Genomic DNA, 17,678 nt, shown 5'->3' with positions numbered 1-17,678 from the left:
ACACATACACACACATATAGGCTGAAGCGAGTTACAGGGGCAGTGACCAGAGAAGACACAGCATATGAAGCTGCGAGGCCGAACAGGAAGGAAGGAATTATGAATTATGCTAAGGTCATATCAACCTGCCAAGGAGGACCAAGGAGTGAAAGGGAAGAATAGCTGGTTGCAGATGGAGAGGGCGATAGGTCGAATGCTGAGGCACAACCATGCAATCAAGAGCCACTGGAAAAAACAAGGGAGAAACTGACCACATACAGGCAGGATCCAGAGTCACAGAGGGTGAGGCAATGGGAGGAGGAAAGGGCAAAATCAGTGTTTATCCATGGGCTTCAGGAGAGAGAGGAAAGGACACACACTGAAAGGCAGCAGGAAGAAAGAAAGGAGATTGAGAAAATCATCACGGAAATAGGTGAAGAGATGGACGAGATTGTAAATTTTCAGAGAATAGGGGGGTACTCGAAGGGGAGAAACCGACCAATCAAGCTGATTCTCAGGAGGGAAACAGCGCGGAACAGGATCCTCCAAGAGAAACCACGATTGAAATACTCGGAAGAGTACAAGAGGGTCTTCCTAGACAGAGACAGAACAAAATCAGAAGGACAGCAGCTGAGGGAGAGGACAAAAAAGCGAAAGGAGCTAGGAAAAGAGACAAGGATGGAACCAGCAGAGGTCAGTCAGAGCAGAACAGAACAGCAAGGGCAAGCACACACACAACTATTCTCAGAACCATACAACCTATCACACCATCCCAACACACATTACAATCCATACCCACAGCCACCACCCAACACCGAGCCATAGAATCCCACAGTATGCCACCAAGTCTCCCACCCTCACAGGCCCCCCAAACCACAGTGTTGGAAAGGAAACTGAAGGTATGGTACACAAACGCTGATGGAATAACAAATAAGTGGGAGGAGTGGCATGAAAGAGTCAAAGAAGCATCACCGGACATCATAGCTCTCACAGAAACCAAGCTTACAGGTATGATAACAGATGCCATCTTTCCAACGGGATACCAAATCCTGAGGAAAGACAGAGGGAACAGGGGGGGGTGGAGGAGTGGCATTGCTGATCAAAAATCGCTGGAATTTTGATGAGCTGGAGAGAGGAGACAGCGGAGAAGAAAGTGATTACATAGCGGGAATGCTTCACTCTGGAGGTCCCAAGGTGGTAATAGCAGTGATGTATAACCCACCACAGAACAGCAGGAGGCCAAGGCAAGAGTACGACGAGAGCAATAGAGCGATGGTTGACACACTGGCTGCAGTGGCCAGAAGAGCTCATGCATGCAGGGCAAAGCTCCTGATCATGGGTGACTTTAACCACAAGGAGATCGATTGGGAGAACTTGGACCCACATGGGGGCCAAGATACATGGAGGGCTAAGATGATGGAGGTGGTACTGGAAAACTTCATGTGCCAACACGTAAGGGACACTACAAGAGAGAGAGGAGAGGATGAACCAGCAAGGCTGGACTTAGTATTCACCTTGAGTAGTGCAGATATCGAGGACATCACATATGAAAGACCCCTTGGGGCCAGTGACCATGTGGTTTTAAGCTTCGAATACACAGTAGAGCTACAAGTGGAGGGAGAAGCAGGAAGGCCAGGACGAATGAAGCCAAGCTACAAGAAAGGGGACTACACAGGAATGAGGAACTTCCTGAACGGGGTTCAGTGGGACAGAGAACTGGCAGGGAAGCCAGTTTGTACCCAAGGGTAACAGGAATAATGAAAAAGCCAGGATGAGCCCATGGTTTACCCAAAGGTGCAGGGAAGCAAAAACCAAGTGTGCTAGGGAATGGAAGAAATATAGAAGGCAAAGGACCCAGGAGAATAAGGAGAGCAGTCGTAGAGCCAGAAACGAATATGCACAGATAAGAAGGGAGGCCCAAAGACAATATGAAAACGACATAGCAGCAAAAGCCAAATCTGACCCGAAACTGTTGTACAGCCACATCAGGAGGAAAACAACAGTCAAGGACCAGGTAATCAGGCTAAGGAAGGAAGGAGGAGAGACAACAAGAAATGACCGTGCAGTATGTGAGGAACTCAACAAGAGATTCAAAGAAGTGTTGACAGAGGAGACAGAAGGGGCTCCAGAAAGATGGAGAGGTGGGGCACACCACCATGTGCTGGACACAGTGCACACAACCGAGGAAGAAGTGAAGAGGCTTCTGAGTGAGCTAGATACCTCAAAGGCAATGGGGCCAGATAACATCTCCCCATGGGTATTGAGAGAGGAAGCAGAGGCGCTATGTGTACCCCTAACAACAATATTCAATACATCTATCGAAACAGGGAGATTGCCTGAGGCATGGAAGACAGCAAATGTAGTCCCAATCTTTAAAAAAGGAGACAGACATGAAGCATTAAACTACAGACCAGTGTCACTGACATGTATAGTATGCAAAATCATGGAGAAGATTATCAGGAGAAGAGTGGTGGAACACCTAGAAAGGAACGATCTCATCAACACCAGCCAACATGGTTTCAGGGACGGGAAATCCTGTGTCACAAACCTACTGGAGTTCTATGACATGGTGACAGCAGTAAGACAAGAGAGAGAGGGGTGGGTGGATTGCATTTTCTTGGACTGCAAGAAGGCGTTTGACACAGTTCCACACAAGAGATTGGTGCAAAAACTGGAGGACCAAGCAGGGATAACAGGGAAGGCACTACAATGGATCAGGGAATACTTGTCAGGAAGACAGCAGCGAGTCATGGTACGTGGCGAGGTGTCAGAGTGGGCACCTGTGACCAGCGGGGTCCCACAGGGGTCAGTCCTAGGACCAGTGCTGTTTCTGGTATTTGTGAACGACATGACGGAAGGAATAGACTCTGAGGTGTCCCTGTTTGCAGATGATGTGAAGTTGATGAGAAGAATTCACTCGATCGAAGACCAGGCAGAACTACAAAGGGATCTGGACAGGCTGCAGACCTGGTCCAGCAATTGGCTCCTGGAGTTCAATCCCACCAAGTGCAAAGTCATGAAGATTGGGGAAGGGCAAAGAAGACCGCAGACGGAGTACAGTCTAGGGGGCCAGAGACTACAAACCTCACTCAAGGAAAAAGATCTTGGGGTGAGTATAACACCAGGCACATCTCCTGAAGCGCACATCAACCAAATAACTGCTGCAGCATATGGGCGCCTAGCAAACCTCAGAACAGCATTCCGACATCTTAATAAGGAATCATTCAGGACCCTGTACACCGTGTACGTTAGGCCCATATTGGAGTATGCGGCACCAGTTTGCAACCCACACCTAGCCAAGCACGTAAAGAAACTAGAGAAAGTGCAAAGGTTTGCAACAAGACTAGTCCCAGAGCTAAGAGGTATGTCCTACGAGGAGAGGTTAAGGGAAATCAACCTGAAGACACTGGAGGACAGGAGAGATAGGGGGGACATGATAACGACATACAAAATACTGAGAGGAATTGACAAGGTGGACAAAGACAGGATGTTCCAGAGATTGGACACAGTAACAAGGGGACACAGTTGGAAGCTGAAGACACAGATGAATCACAGGGATGTTAGGAAGTATTTCTTCAGCCACAGAGTAGTCAGTAAGTGGAATAGTTTGGGAAGCGATGTAGTGGAGGCAGGATCCATACATAGCTTTAAGAAGAGGTATGATAAAGCTCACGGCTCAGGGAGAGTGACCTAGTAGCGATCAATGATGAGGCGGGGCCAGGAGCTCGGACTCGACCCCCGCAACCTCAACTAGGTGAGTACAACTAGGTGAGTACACACATGCACACACACACACACACACATACACATACACACACACATACACACACATACACACACATACACACACACACACACAGTGTGCCATTGTTTACAAGCCGTTGCAGCCAATTCCACGTATACCTACAATATATTTTGTATTATTCCATTGTTTTTAGTGCTTGTAACTACTAAATAAGTCACCATGTGCCCCAGGAAAGCTTCTAGTGCCAACCCTGTGGTGCAGCAGCAGATTACCACGGTCAGCAGCTGCTGCACCACTGTCAGCTGCTGCTGCACCACTGTCTGCTGTTGCTGTACCATGGTCAGCTGCTGCTGCACTATCATCAGCTATTGCTGCACCACCATCAGTTGCTGCTGCACCACTGTCTGCTGTTGCTGTACCATGGTCAGCTGCTGCTGCACTACCATCAGCTATTGCTGCACCACCATCAGTTGCTGCTGCACCACTGTCTGCTGTTGCTGTACCATGGTCAGCTGCTGCTGCACTACCATCAGCTATTGCTGCACCACCATCAGTTGCTGCTGTACCACAGTCAGCTGCTGCTGCAGCTTTCAATCAGTTCCTGGCCTTTGTCTTCATTGCTAGTAAACGTGAGAACCCTGATTCACATAAGTACGTAGTGACAAAAGGAACAAGCACTTGGAAGGTATGCTGAGTAAGGAGTGGAAATGAATCTGCGAGTTTTACCCAAAAATGAACACCAACCTTTTCAAATTCTTCTCTAAGAGTTGCTGAAGATTGAAGATCAATCAGCTCCTCTATTGCTGGGTCATCTTTCATTTCTGATTGTTCAGTGGCTAAAGGTCTTATTACTGATCTCTCCGTTGGAATCACGTCTTTTGAAAAGTAGCCAGTGAAGTGATTCAAGATTTTCAAATGTTCTGTGATATCTTCATTTATCTGAGGTAACACTCCTGATCTTTCACTAATGGCCTCATCCAAGTTTGGAAATTTTGCAAAGCTACTTAGGTGAACTCTCCTTGCCCATAAGTCCAGCTTTGTCTGCAATGCTGTCACCTTTTCACTTGCTTCGACATTGGTTACTGACATTCCCTGGATTTTTTTTGACTTGGTTAAGATGGGTAAATATGTCTGAGAGGTACCCCAAACAGGCGATGAACTTTGGATCAGCAAAGTCTTCACACAGCTTTGAGTTCCAGTCACGAAGACAAATCTCTACCTTGGTATGGAGCTCAAACACACGATTTAAAATAAGTCCACGAGAAAGCCACCTCACATCAGTATGCAGTAAAAGAATGGAATGCTTAAAGCCCACCATCTCATCACAAAAGGCTTTGAACAAATGGTGATTCAAAGCTCAGGCCAAAATGAAGTTAACAGCCTCAAGATTCTGCAAAACAATTTTCAGATTTTCAGGATAAGTTCCTCTTCAAGGGGGGGGGGGAGCTCTTTGGTGTGGTGAAGAGGCTCTTGGTCTGAGGAATTATACCTTTGGTCTCCTTCCTCAAACTGAACCTAATTACCCCCCAATCCCCCCTACCATACCCCATCCTCCCTTTTTGCCTTTCCTCCTCCTCCCCATCCCTCCCCTATTCCCTTCCTCTTTTCGTCCTTTGGGATTCTTCCCACGGGCACTCTAGTTCCTAGGTAGGGGGAAGGGTACCGGGGTCCATCCCATTCTGTTGAGATCCTTGGCAGTGGTGTAGTTATGGAAAAAAAAAAATTCTTACCGAAAAATAGTGCAAAATTCTGGCAACGTTTTGATGTAGTCTGCTTGTTTCTATCGTATTTCTAAGTATGTTTTTCAGTAAACGTATTTTTTTTTTTTTTGTTGCTGCTGTCAGCAAAAATACATGTTGGCAATTAGTGTTTTTTTTTTCTCTCTTTCCAAAAATTATGATTTTTATTATGATTGTTTCATTGTAAATACTCTACATGGCATCTTCTGTGCTGGCTAGAGTGTGGAGTGCGGTCAGTGTCTGCCTTAGTAGCCGTCAGGCTGTCAGCAAGCAAGGAGGGGTGTAACATACTCAGATTTGGCGTGCGGTAACCGTAGTTTCAAACCAAACAAAATCAATAATAATCAGAAATAAGTTATTGACACTGTAATCCATCTCCTGCGATAAATATTAATAAGATTGTCATGGTTTTTGCAAACTTTATTGAGGAATGATGGTTCTACAAACACCCACAGTGGTTTTGATACTGTTTACAGCTTTGTTTTTAACCCTTTCAGGGTTTCTGACATACTAGTACAGCTTACGCACCAGTTTCTGACATACTAGTACAGCTTACGCACCAGTTTCTGACATACTAGTACAGCTTACGCACCAGTTTCTGACATACTAGTACAGCTTACGCACCAGTTTCTGACATACTAGTACAGCTTACGCACCAGTTTCTGACATACTAGTACAGCTTACGCACCAGTTTCTGACATACTAGTACAGCTTACGCACCAGTTTCTGACATACTAGTACAGCTTACGCACCAGAGTTTCTGACGTACTAGTACACCTAAATTCTAGCGCCCTCAAATCTAGTGAGAGAAAGCTGGTAGGCCTACAAATGAAAGAATGGGTCTGTGGTCAGTGTGCGCAGTATAAAAAAAATCCTGCCGCACACAGTGCGTAATGAGAAAAAAAAAACTTTCGACAGTGTTTTTAGTTTAAAACAGTGACTTTGCACTGTATTTTCATATGGTATTTATGATGGTATTCTTGTTTTCCTGGTCTCATTTTATAGAATGGAAGACATATTACAGAAACTGAGATGATTTTTATTGGTTTTAGAATGAAAATTATCTTGATATTGAGCTCAAAGTAGCAGAAATCTTCGATTCACTCCACGCACACATTCACTCCACGCACACATTCACTCCACGCACACATTCACGCCACGCACACATTCACGCCACGCACACATTCACTCCACGCACACATTCACTCCACGCACACATTCACGCCACGCACACATTCACGCCACGCACACATTCACGCCACGCACACATTCACGCCACGCACACATTCACGCCACGCACACATTCACGCCACGCACACATTCACTCCACGCACACATTCACGCCACGCACACATTCACGCCACGCACACATTCACGCCACGCACACATTCACTCCACGCACACATTCACTCCACGCACACATTCACGCCACGCACACATTCACGCCACGCACACATTCACTCCACGCACACATTCACGCCACGCACACATTCACGCCACGCACACATTCACGCCACGCACACATTCACTCCACGCACACATTCACTCCACGCACACATTCACGCCACGCACACATTCACGCCACGCACACATTCACGCCACGCACACATTCACGCCACGCACACATTCACGCCACGCACACATTCACGCCACGCACACATTCACTCCACGCACACATTCACTCCACGCACACATTCACGCCACGCACACATTCACGCCACGCACACATTCACTCCACGCACACATTCACGCCACGCACACATTCACGCCACGCACACATTCACGCCACGCACACATTCACGCCACGCACACATTCACGCCACGCACACATTCACTCCACGCACACATTCACGCCACGCACACATTCACTCCACGCACACATTCACGCCACGCACACATTCACGCCACGCACACATTCACGCCACGCACACATTCACGCCACGCACACATTCACGCCACGCACACATTCACGCCACGCACACATTCACGCCACGCACACATTCACGCCACGCACACATTCACGCCACGCACACATTCACGCCACGCACACATTCACGCCACGCACACATACACACATTCACACCACACACACACATAAACATATTCACACACACAAACACATTCTCACACACGTTCACACACACGTTCACACACACACGTTCACACACACGTTCACACATACACATACACACAAACACAAACATGTACTCATATACAACAGGCCTAGTGTCTAATTGACATGTGCCTAGGATAAAATGGTAACTAACACACACACATACACACACGAGAAGTGATACACGATCTGTGCCAACCAGAAAAGGGAGGTGAAGGATACAGACACATGAAAACAATTTGAATCAGTGCCAAGAGAGAGTGGAATGGCCACAGGCCTAGTGTTGGTGTAGGTGGTATTGCCACATCCCAATACCAAAATTCAAACACATTAAGTGTGACGCAAGTCAGTTGAGTTAGTGACTCCAGTGTATAGTGCATACAGTGATCGAGGACTTAGTGACTCCAGTGTATAGTGCATACAGTGACAGAGGAGTTAGTGACTCCAGTGTATAGTGCATACAGTGATAGAGGAATTAGTGACGCCAGTGTATAGTGCATACAGTGATAGAGGAGTTAGTGAATACAGCGTTTAGTGCATACAGTGATAGAGGAGTTATTGAATACAGCGTTTAGTGCATACAGTGATATAGGAGTTAGTGAATACAGTGTTTAGTGAATACAGTGATAGAGGAGTTAGTGAATACAGCGTTTAGTGCATACAGTGATAGAGGAGTTAGTGAATACAGTGTTTAGTGAATACAGTGATAGAGGAGTTAGTGAATACAGTGTTTAGTGAATACAGTGATAGAGGAGTTAGTGAATACAGTGTTTAGTGAATACAGTGAGAGAGGAGTTGGTGAATACAGTGTTTAGTGAATACAGTGATAGAGGAGTTAGTGAATACAGTGTTTAGTGAATACAGTGATAGAGGAGTTAGTGAATACAGTGATAGAGAAGTTAGTGAATACAGTGTTTAGTGAATACAGTGATAGAGGAGTTAGTGAATACAGTGTTTAGTGAATACAGTGATAGAGGAGTTAGTGAATACAGTGTTTAGTGAATACAGTGATAGAGAAGTTAGTGAATACAGTGATAGAGAAGTTAGTGAATACAGTGTTTAGTGAATACAGTGATAGAGGAGTTGGTGAATACAGTGTTTAGTGAATACAGTGATAGAGGAGTTAGTGAATACAGTGTTTAGTGAATACAGTGATAGAGGAGTTAGTGAATACAGTGATAGAGAAGTTAGTGAATACAGTGTTTAGTGAATACAGTGATAGAGGAGTTAGTGAATACAGTGTTTAGTGAATACAGTGATAGAGGAGTTAGTGAATACAGTGTTTAGTGAATACAGTGATAGAGAAGTTAGTGAATACAGTGATAGAGAAGTTAGTGAATACAGTGATAGAGAAGTTAGTGAATACAGTGTTTAGTGAATACAGTGTTTAGTGAATACAGTGATAGAGGAGTTAGTGAATACAGTGTTTAGTGAATACAGTGATAGAGGAGTTAGTGAATACAGTGATAGAGAAGTTAGTGAATACAGTGATAGAGGAGTTAGTGAATACAGTATTTAGTGAATACAGTGATAGAGGAGTTAGTGAATACAGTGTTTAGTGAATACAGTGATAGAGAAGTTAGTGAATACAGTGTTTAGTGAATACAATGATAGAGGAGTTAGTGAATACAGTGTTTAGTGAATACAGTGATAGAGAAGTTAGTGAATACAGTGATAGAGAAGTTAGTGAATACAGTGTTTAGTGAATACAGTGATAGAGGAGTTAGTGAATACAGTGTTTAGTGAATACAGTGATAGAGAAGTTAGTGAATACAGTGTTTAGTGAATACAGTGATAGATGAGTTAGTGAATACAGTGTTTAGTGAATACAGTGATAGAGAAGTTAGTGAATACAGTGTTTAGTGAATACAGTGATAGAGGAGTTAGTGAATACAGTGTTTAGTGAATACAGTGATAGAGAAGTTAGTGAATACAGTGATAGAGAAGTTAGTGAATACAGTGATAGAGAAGTTAGTGAATACAGTGTTTAGTGAATACAGTGATAGAGGAGTTAGTGAATACAGTGATAGAGAAGTTAGTGAATACAGTGATAGAGAAGTTAGTGAATACAGTGATAGAGGAGTTAGTGAATACAGTGTTTAGTGAATACAGTGATGGAGAAGTTAGTGAATACAGTGATAGAGAAGTTAGTGAATACAGTGATAGAGGAGTTAGTGAATACAGTGTTTAGTGAATACAGTGATAGAGAAGTTAGTGAATACAGTGATAGAGAAGTTAGCGAATACAGTGATAGAGAAGTTAGTGAATACAGTGATAGAGGAGTTAGTGAATACAGTGTTTAGTGAATACAGTGATAGAGAAGTTAGTGCATACAGTGATAGAGGAGTTAGTGAATACAGTGATAGAGAAGTTAGTGAATACAGTGATAGAGGAGTTAGTGAATACAGTGTTTAGTGAATACAGTGATAGAGAAGTTAGTGAACACAGTGATAGAGAAGTTAGTGAATACAGTGATAGAGGAGTTAGTGAATACAGTGTTTAGTGAATACAGTGATAGAGAAGTTAGTGCATACAGTGATAGAGGAGTTAGTGAATACAGTGATAGAGAAGTTAGTGAATACAGTGATAGAGGAGTTAGTGAATGCAGTGTTTAGTGAATACAGTGATAGAGGAGTTAGTGAATACAGTGAAGAAGAAATAGAAGAGGAGCCGGGACGGGAAGTATCGTACAGCGCATGAGTGAAGCAGTGCAGGCCTGCCAGACGTAAAGTATAGCCTATTTGTGGTTGCTGGGATATTGTCCCTGTATATTACTGATAGCTGAGGGTCACAAACCTTGCTCTGGAGAGATGAATATCATACTTAGGGCACTAATTACTGACAGAGGAGTAGAACTGGGGAAGGAGAACAAAGGTGGGGACCAGAGGCACTGTAGTGCACGTGCAGGCAGTAAGGTGGGGACCAGAGGCACTGTAGTGCACGTGCAGGCAGTAAGGTGGGGACCAGAGGCACTGTAGTGCACGTGCAGGCAGTAAGGTGGGGACCAGAGGCACTGTAGTGCACGTGCAGGCAGTAAGGTGGGGACCAGAGGTACTGTAGTGCACGTGCAGGCAGTAAGGTTGGACCAGAGGCACTGTAGTGCACGTGCAGGCAGTAAGGTTGGACCAGAGGTACTGTAGTGCACGTGCAGGCAGTAAGGTTGGACCAGAGGCACTGTAGTGCACGTGCAGGCAGTAAGGTTGGACCAGAGGCACTGTAGTGCACGTGCAGGCAGTAAGGTTGGACCAGAGGCACTGTAGTGCACGTCCAGGCAGTAAGGTTGGACAATTAACACTAACATTGTTTATTCATTAAGTATAACTCCAGGTATACACGTGTAGATACACAGGCGTTTATTCAGCAAGTATAACTCCAGGTATACACAAATAGGTGCACAGGTGTTAATAAGAAAGTATAGCTCCAGGTATACACGAGTAGGTGCACAGGTGTTTATTCAGCAAGAAAGTATTGATCCAGGTTAGTTAGTTGTATACACCAATAGGTGCACAGGTGTTTAATTAGTAAGTACAGCTCCAGGTATACATGAGTAGTTGCACAAGTGTTTACTCAGTAAGTATAGCTCCAGGTATACACGAGTAGGTGCACAGGTGTTTACTCAGTAAGTATAGCTCCAGGTATACACGAGTAGGTGCACAGGTGTTTACTCAGTAAGTACAGCTCCAGGTATACATGAGTAGTTGCACAAGTGTTTACTCGGTAAGTATAGCTCCAGGTATACACGAATAGGTGCAAAGGCATAGGCAGGGTACTGCCGGTACAGGCTCTCTCGGTACATAGCAGCATGCACGTGGAGAGTCTAGGATAGGCCCATAAGCCTGGCAGCCAGATTATCCCTCCCTCTCCTCCTCCCTCTCCCCTCGCTTGACTCGGGTGGCAGGATAGTAACGCACACACACCCTACCGTAACGGACCCGTCTCATAAGTAAGTTTATTCAGGTATACACAATACAGTTACATAGAATTATCATACATAGCAGCATATGTGTAGAGAACCTAGGATAACCCAAAAAAGTCAGACACAGTGACTTATTTCCATTGGGGTCCTTCCCACTCATACCCACACATACCCACAGTTCAGTCTCCTTGTACCTCCCCTACCTCTCTCTTTTCCTCCCTCCCTCTCTCTTTCCCTCCCTTCCTCTTTTTCCCTCCCTTCCTCCTCCTGCTCCTCCTCCTCTTATACCTCCTCCATCTTCCCCCACCTCCCCTCCCTTCCTCCCTACCTACATCTCCTACCTCTCTCTTTCCCTCCCTCCCTCTCTCTTTCCCTCCCTTCCTCCTTCTGGTCCTCCTCCTATACCTCCTCCATCTTCCCCCCCACCTACCCTCCATTCTCCCCCTCCCTCTCCCCTCGCCTCCTAGGCCTGCAAGCACACTACCCAACTCACACGCCCCACACACTCTAAAACTCCCCTCCCTCTCTCTCTCTCTCTGTCTCTCTCTCTCCCTCTCTCTCTCTCACACTCAACCACACTATCTCTCTCTCTATATCCTCCTCCTTCTCTTTCTCTAACCCTCTAGCTCACACTCAAACACACTCTCTGTCCCTCTCTATCATCCTCCTGCTATACCTCCTCCATCTCCCCCCTCACCTCCTCTTCCTTCTCCTCCCTCTCCCCTCTCCTCCGAGGCCTGCAAGCACACTAAAGGCTGATCTTCCCCAACTCACATTCTCCACACAATCTGACTCTCCCTTCCCCCCTCTTAAGAACATAAAAACATAAGAAAGGAGGAACACTGCAGCAGGCCTGTTGGCCCATACTAGGCAGGTCCTTTACAATTCATCCCACTAACAAACATTTGACCAACCCAATTTTCAATGCCACCCAAGAAACAAGCTCCGATGTGCAAGTCCCACTCAAATCCAACCCCTCCCACTCATGTACTTATCCAACCTAAATTTGAAACTACCCAAAGTCCTAGCCTCAATAACCCAACTAGGTAGATTGTTCCACTCATCAACTACCCTATTTCCAAACCAATACTTTCCTATGTCCTTTCTAAATCTAAACTTATCTAATTTAAATCCATTACTGCGGGTTCTCTCTTGGAGAGATATCCTCAAGACCTTGTTAATATCCCCTTTATTAATACCTATCTTCCACTTATACACTTCGATCAGGTCTCCCCTCATTCTTCGTCTAACAAGTGAATGTAACTTAAGAGTCTTCAATCTTTCTTCATATGGAAGAAACTCACACTCAACTACACTCCCTGTCTCTCTTTATCCCACTTTCTCTCCCTCTTCATCTTCCTTCTCATCCTCCCTACTACTTCTGCTCCCCTCCCCCAATCTCTCTTCCCCCTGCTGCTGTCCCCCTTCCAGCTCACTATCCTTTTCTCCTCCCTGTCTCCTCCTCCCACCTCCCCACAACAAACACCCCTCTCCCTCCCCACAACAAGCACCCCCTCACTCCCCACAACAAACATCCCCTCCCTCCCCACAACAAACACCTCCCTCCACAGCACTCTTGGCATAAGCTCTTCTGTGAAAAATAAATATGGGATACCAAAAACCAGGATGGAGAACCAGAGGTATGGTGGATGAAGTGAGTGGTGGACCTGCGAGAGAGGACTGGGAGGCAGAGCTCATTCGAAGAGAGGAGGAGTGGGAGAGGAGGCTGGAAGAGATCAGCAAGAAAATGAAAGAGAAAATAGCTGAGGGGAGCAGGAAATGGGAATTACAAATCACAGCAGCTGAAGCTAAGATACAGAGCTTAGTAGAACAACTAAAGAGTCTGAAACAGCCTAAAGAACCAAAGGACAGTACAGCCATGACACCAAGAGCTACTATATCAGTCACCAATGAGGGGACAGTAGGGAACAAAGGAGATATACTGTATGCGATGACCCCATCGGACCCAAGGGGGGGCCTGGGAAAAGGCAGGGAGAACAGCAAGAACTAATGAGGGAACTAAAGTCAATGAAGGAGCTAAGCTATAACAAACAACTGCCATGTCCAGGAACAAATAAGCAGAGGGACACTGGATAGGGAAGAGACAGTAAGAAGCAATGCATCAATGGCAGGAACTAATTTGAATCAGAGGATGCTCAGGGAAGCACAGTGGGAGGATGAGAGGGAGAGGACCGTTTTTGTCTATGGGCTCCAAGAAGTAGATGGGGAAACTTACAAGGCAAGGGACAAAGAGACCTGGACAGGGTGGATGCGTGGTCCAGAAACTGGCTCCTAGAATTTAACCCCGCCAAATGCAAAGTCATGAAGATCGGAGGAGGGCAAAGAAGACCACAGACAGAGTATAGGCTAGGAAGCCAAAGGCTGCAAACTTCACTCAAGGAGAAAGATCTAGGAGTGAGTATAATACCGAGTACATCGCCAGAAGCACATATTAACCAGATAACTGCTGCGGCATATGGGCGCCTGGCAAACCTGAGAATAGCGTTCCAATACCTCAGTAAGGAATCGTTCAAGACTTTATACACTGTGTACGTAAGGCCCATACTGGAGTACACAGCACCAGTTTGGAACCCACACCTGGTCAAACAAGTCAAGAAATTAGAGAAAGTGCAAAGGTTTGCAACAAGGCTAGTTCCAGAGCTAAGGGGAATGTCCTATGAAGAAAGATTAAGGGAAATCGGTCTGACAACACTGGAGGACAGGAGGGTCAGGGGAGACATGATAACGACATACAAAATACTGCGTGGAATAGCCAAGGTAGACAGAGACAGGACGTTCCGGAGCTGGGACACAGAAACAAGGGGTTACAATTGGAAGCTGAAGACTCAGATGAGTCAAAGAGATGTTAGGAAGTATTTCTTCAGCCCTAGAGTAGTTAGGAAGTGTAATATTCTGGCAAGCGATGTAGTGGAAGCAGGAACTATACATAGTTTTAAGACGAGGTATGATAAAGCTCATGGAGCAGGGGGAGAGAGGACCTAGTAGTGGTCGGTGAAGAGGCGCGGCCAGGAGCTGAGTCTCAACCCCTACAACCACAATTAGATGACTACAATTAGGTGAGTACGCACACACACACACACACACACACACACACACACACACACACACAAGTTGAAGACTCAGATGAATCACAGGGATGTTAGGAAGTATTTGTTCAGTCACAGAGTTGTCAGGAAGTGGAATAGTCTGGGAAGTGATGTAGTAGAGGCAGGATCTATTCATAGCTTTAAGAAGAGGTATGATAAAGCTCCTGAAGAGGGAAGAGTGACTGAGTAGCGCCCAGTGAAGAGGCGGGGCCAGGAGCTGTGAATCGACCCCTCCAACCACAACTAGGTGAGTACATACACACACGTAGGATGGACATGATAACGACTTATAAAATACTGAGAGGAACTGACAAGGTGGACAGTGACCGCACAGTAGAGAAACACATACCCAGAGGGTACAGACACTATCTCTGAGCACATACCCAGAGGGTACAAACACTGTGTCTGAGCACATACCCAGAGGGTACAGACACTGTGTCTGAGCACATACCCAGAGGGTACAAATACTGTGTCTGAGCACATACCCAGAGGGTACAGACACTGTGTCTGAGCACATACCCAGAGGGTACAGACACTATCTCTGAGCACATACCCAGAGGGTACAAACACTGTGTCTGAGCACATACCCAGAGGGTACAGACACTGTGTCTGAGCACATACCCAGAGGGTACAGACACTGTGTCCGAGCACATACCCAGAGGGTACAGACACTATCTCTGAGCACATACCCAGATGGTACAAACACTGTGTCCGAGCACATACCCAGAGGGTACAGACACTGTGTCTGAGCACATACCCAGATGGTACAAACACTGTGTCCGAGCACATACCCAGAGGGTACAGACACTGTGTCTGAGCACATACCCAGAGGGTACAAACACTGTGTCTGAGCACATACCCAGAGGGTACAGACACTATCTCTGAGCACATACCCAGAGGGTACAGACACTGTGTCCGAGCACATACCCAGAGGGTACAGACACTGTGTCCGAGCACATACCCAGAGGGTACAGACACTATCTCTGAGCACATACCCAGATGGTACAAACACTGTGTCTGAGCACATACCCAGAGGGTACAGACACTGTGTCTGAGCACATACCCAGAGGGTACAAACACTGTGTCTGAGCACATACCCAGAGGGTACAGACACTGTGTCTGAGCACATACCCAGAGGGTACAAACACTGTGTCTGAGCACATACCCAGAGGGTACAGACACTGTGTCTGAGCACATACCCAGAGGGTACAGACACTGTGTCCGAGCACATACCCAGAGGGTACAGACACTATCTCTGAGCACATACCCAGATGGTACAAACACTGTGTCCGAGCACATACCCAGAGGGTACAGACACTGTGTCTGAGCACATACCCAGATGGTACAAACACTGTGTCCGAGCACATACCCAGAGGGTACAGACACTGTGTCTGAGCACATACCCAGAGGGTACAAACACTGTGTCTGAGCACATACCCAGAGGGTACAGACACTATCTCTGAGCACATACCCAGAGGGTACAGACACTGTGTCCGAGCACATACCCAGAGGGTACAGACACTATCTCTGAGCACATACCCAGATGGTACAAACACTGTGTCCGAGCACATACCCAGAGGGTACAGACACTGTGTCTGAGCACATACCCAGAGGGTACAGACACTATCTCTGAGCACATACCCAGATGGTACAAACACTGTGTCCGAGCACATACCCAGAGGGTACAGACACTGTGTCTGAGCACATACCCAGAGGGTACAGACACTGTGTCTGAGCACATACCCAGAGGGTACAGACACTATCTCTGAGCACATACCCAGAGGGTACAGACACTATCTCTGAGCACATACCCAGAGGGTACAGACACTGTGTCTGAGCACATACCCAGAGGGTACAGACACTATCTCTGAGCACATACCCAGAGGGTACAGACACTGTGTCTGAGCACATACCCAGAGGGTACAGACACTGTGTCTGAGCACATACCCAGAGGGTACAGACACTGTGTCTGAGCACATACCCAGAGGGTACAGACACTGTGTCCGAGCACATACCCAGAGGGTACAGACACTGTGTCTGAGCACATACCCAGAGGGTACAGACACTGTGTCTGAGCACATACCCAGAGGGTACAGACACTGTGTCTGAGCACATACCCAGAGGGTACAGACACTGTGTCTGAGCACATACCCAGAGGGTACAGACACTGTGTCCGAGCACATACCCAGAGGGTACAGACACTGTGTCTGAGCACATACCCAGAGGGTACAGACACTGTGTCTGAGCACATACCCAGAGGGTACAGACACTGTGTCTGAGCACATACCCAGAGGGTACAAATACTGTGTCTGAGCACATACCCAGAGGGTACAGACACTGTGTCTGAGCACATACCCAGAGGGTACAGACACTATCTCTGAGCACATACCCAGAGGGTACAGACACTGTGTCTGAGCACATACCCAGAGGGTACAGACACTGTGTCTGAGCACATACCCAGAGGGTACAGACACTGTGTCTGAGCACATACCCAGAGGGTACAGACACTGTGTCTGAGCACATACCCAGAGGGTACAGACACTGTGTCCGAGCACATACCCAGAGGGTACAGACACTGTGTCCGAGCACATACCCAGAGGGTACAGACACTGTGTCTGAGCACATACCCAGAGGGTACAGACACTGTGTCTGAGCACATACCCAGAGGGTACAGACACTGTGTCTGAGCACATACCCAGAGGGTACAAATACTGTGTCTGAGCACATACCCAGAGGGTACAGACACTGTGTCTGAGCACATACCCAGAGGGTACAGACACTATCTCTGAGCACATACCCAGAGGGTACAGACACTATCTCTGAGCACATACCCAGAGGGTACAGACACTATCTCTGAGCACATACCCAGAGGGTACAGACACTATCTCTGAGCACATACCCAGATGGTACAAACACTGTGTCCGAGCACATACCCAGAGGGTACAAATACTGTGTCTGAGCACATACCCAGAGGGTACAGACACTATCTCTGAGCACATACCCAGATGGTACAAACACTGTGTCCGAGCACATACCCAGAGGGTACAAACACTGTGTCCGAGCACATACCCAGATGGTA

The 17,678-nt window shown here is 46.6% G+C and overlaps 1 protein-coding gene across 1 annotated transcript in view; it reads right to left on the bottom strand.

Annotated features, from left to right (window-relative positions):
- Nucleotides 1-17,678, bottom strand: part of LOC128690364 (reelin) — an 871,665-nt gene that overhangs the window by 225,121 nt on the left and 628,866 nt on the right. The window contains exons 48-49 of the mRNA XM_070089797.1: nucleotides 4,469-4,816; nucleotides 479-573 (exon numbers count right to left, since the gene is read on the bottom strand). Of these exons, the coding sequence (XP_069945898.1) occupies nucleotides 479-573; nucleotides 4,469-4,816 (443 nt within the window). The remainder of the gene's footprint in view (nucleotides 1-478; nucleotides 574-4,468; nucleotides 4,817-17,678) is intronic.

Source organism: Cherax quadricarinatus, chromosome 29 (assembly GCF_038502225.1).
Source record: "Cherax quadricarinatus isolate ZL_2023a chromosome 29, ASM3850222v1, whole genome shotgun sequence".
Taxonomy (NCBI): Eukaryota; Metazoa; Arthropoda; class Malacostraca; order Decapoda; family Parastacidae; genus Cherax; species Cherax quadricarinatus.
This window is presented reverse-complemented; position numbering and strand designations above follow the sequence as displayed.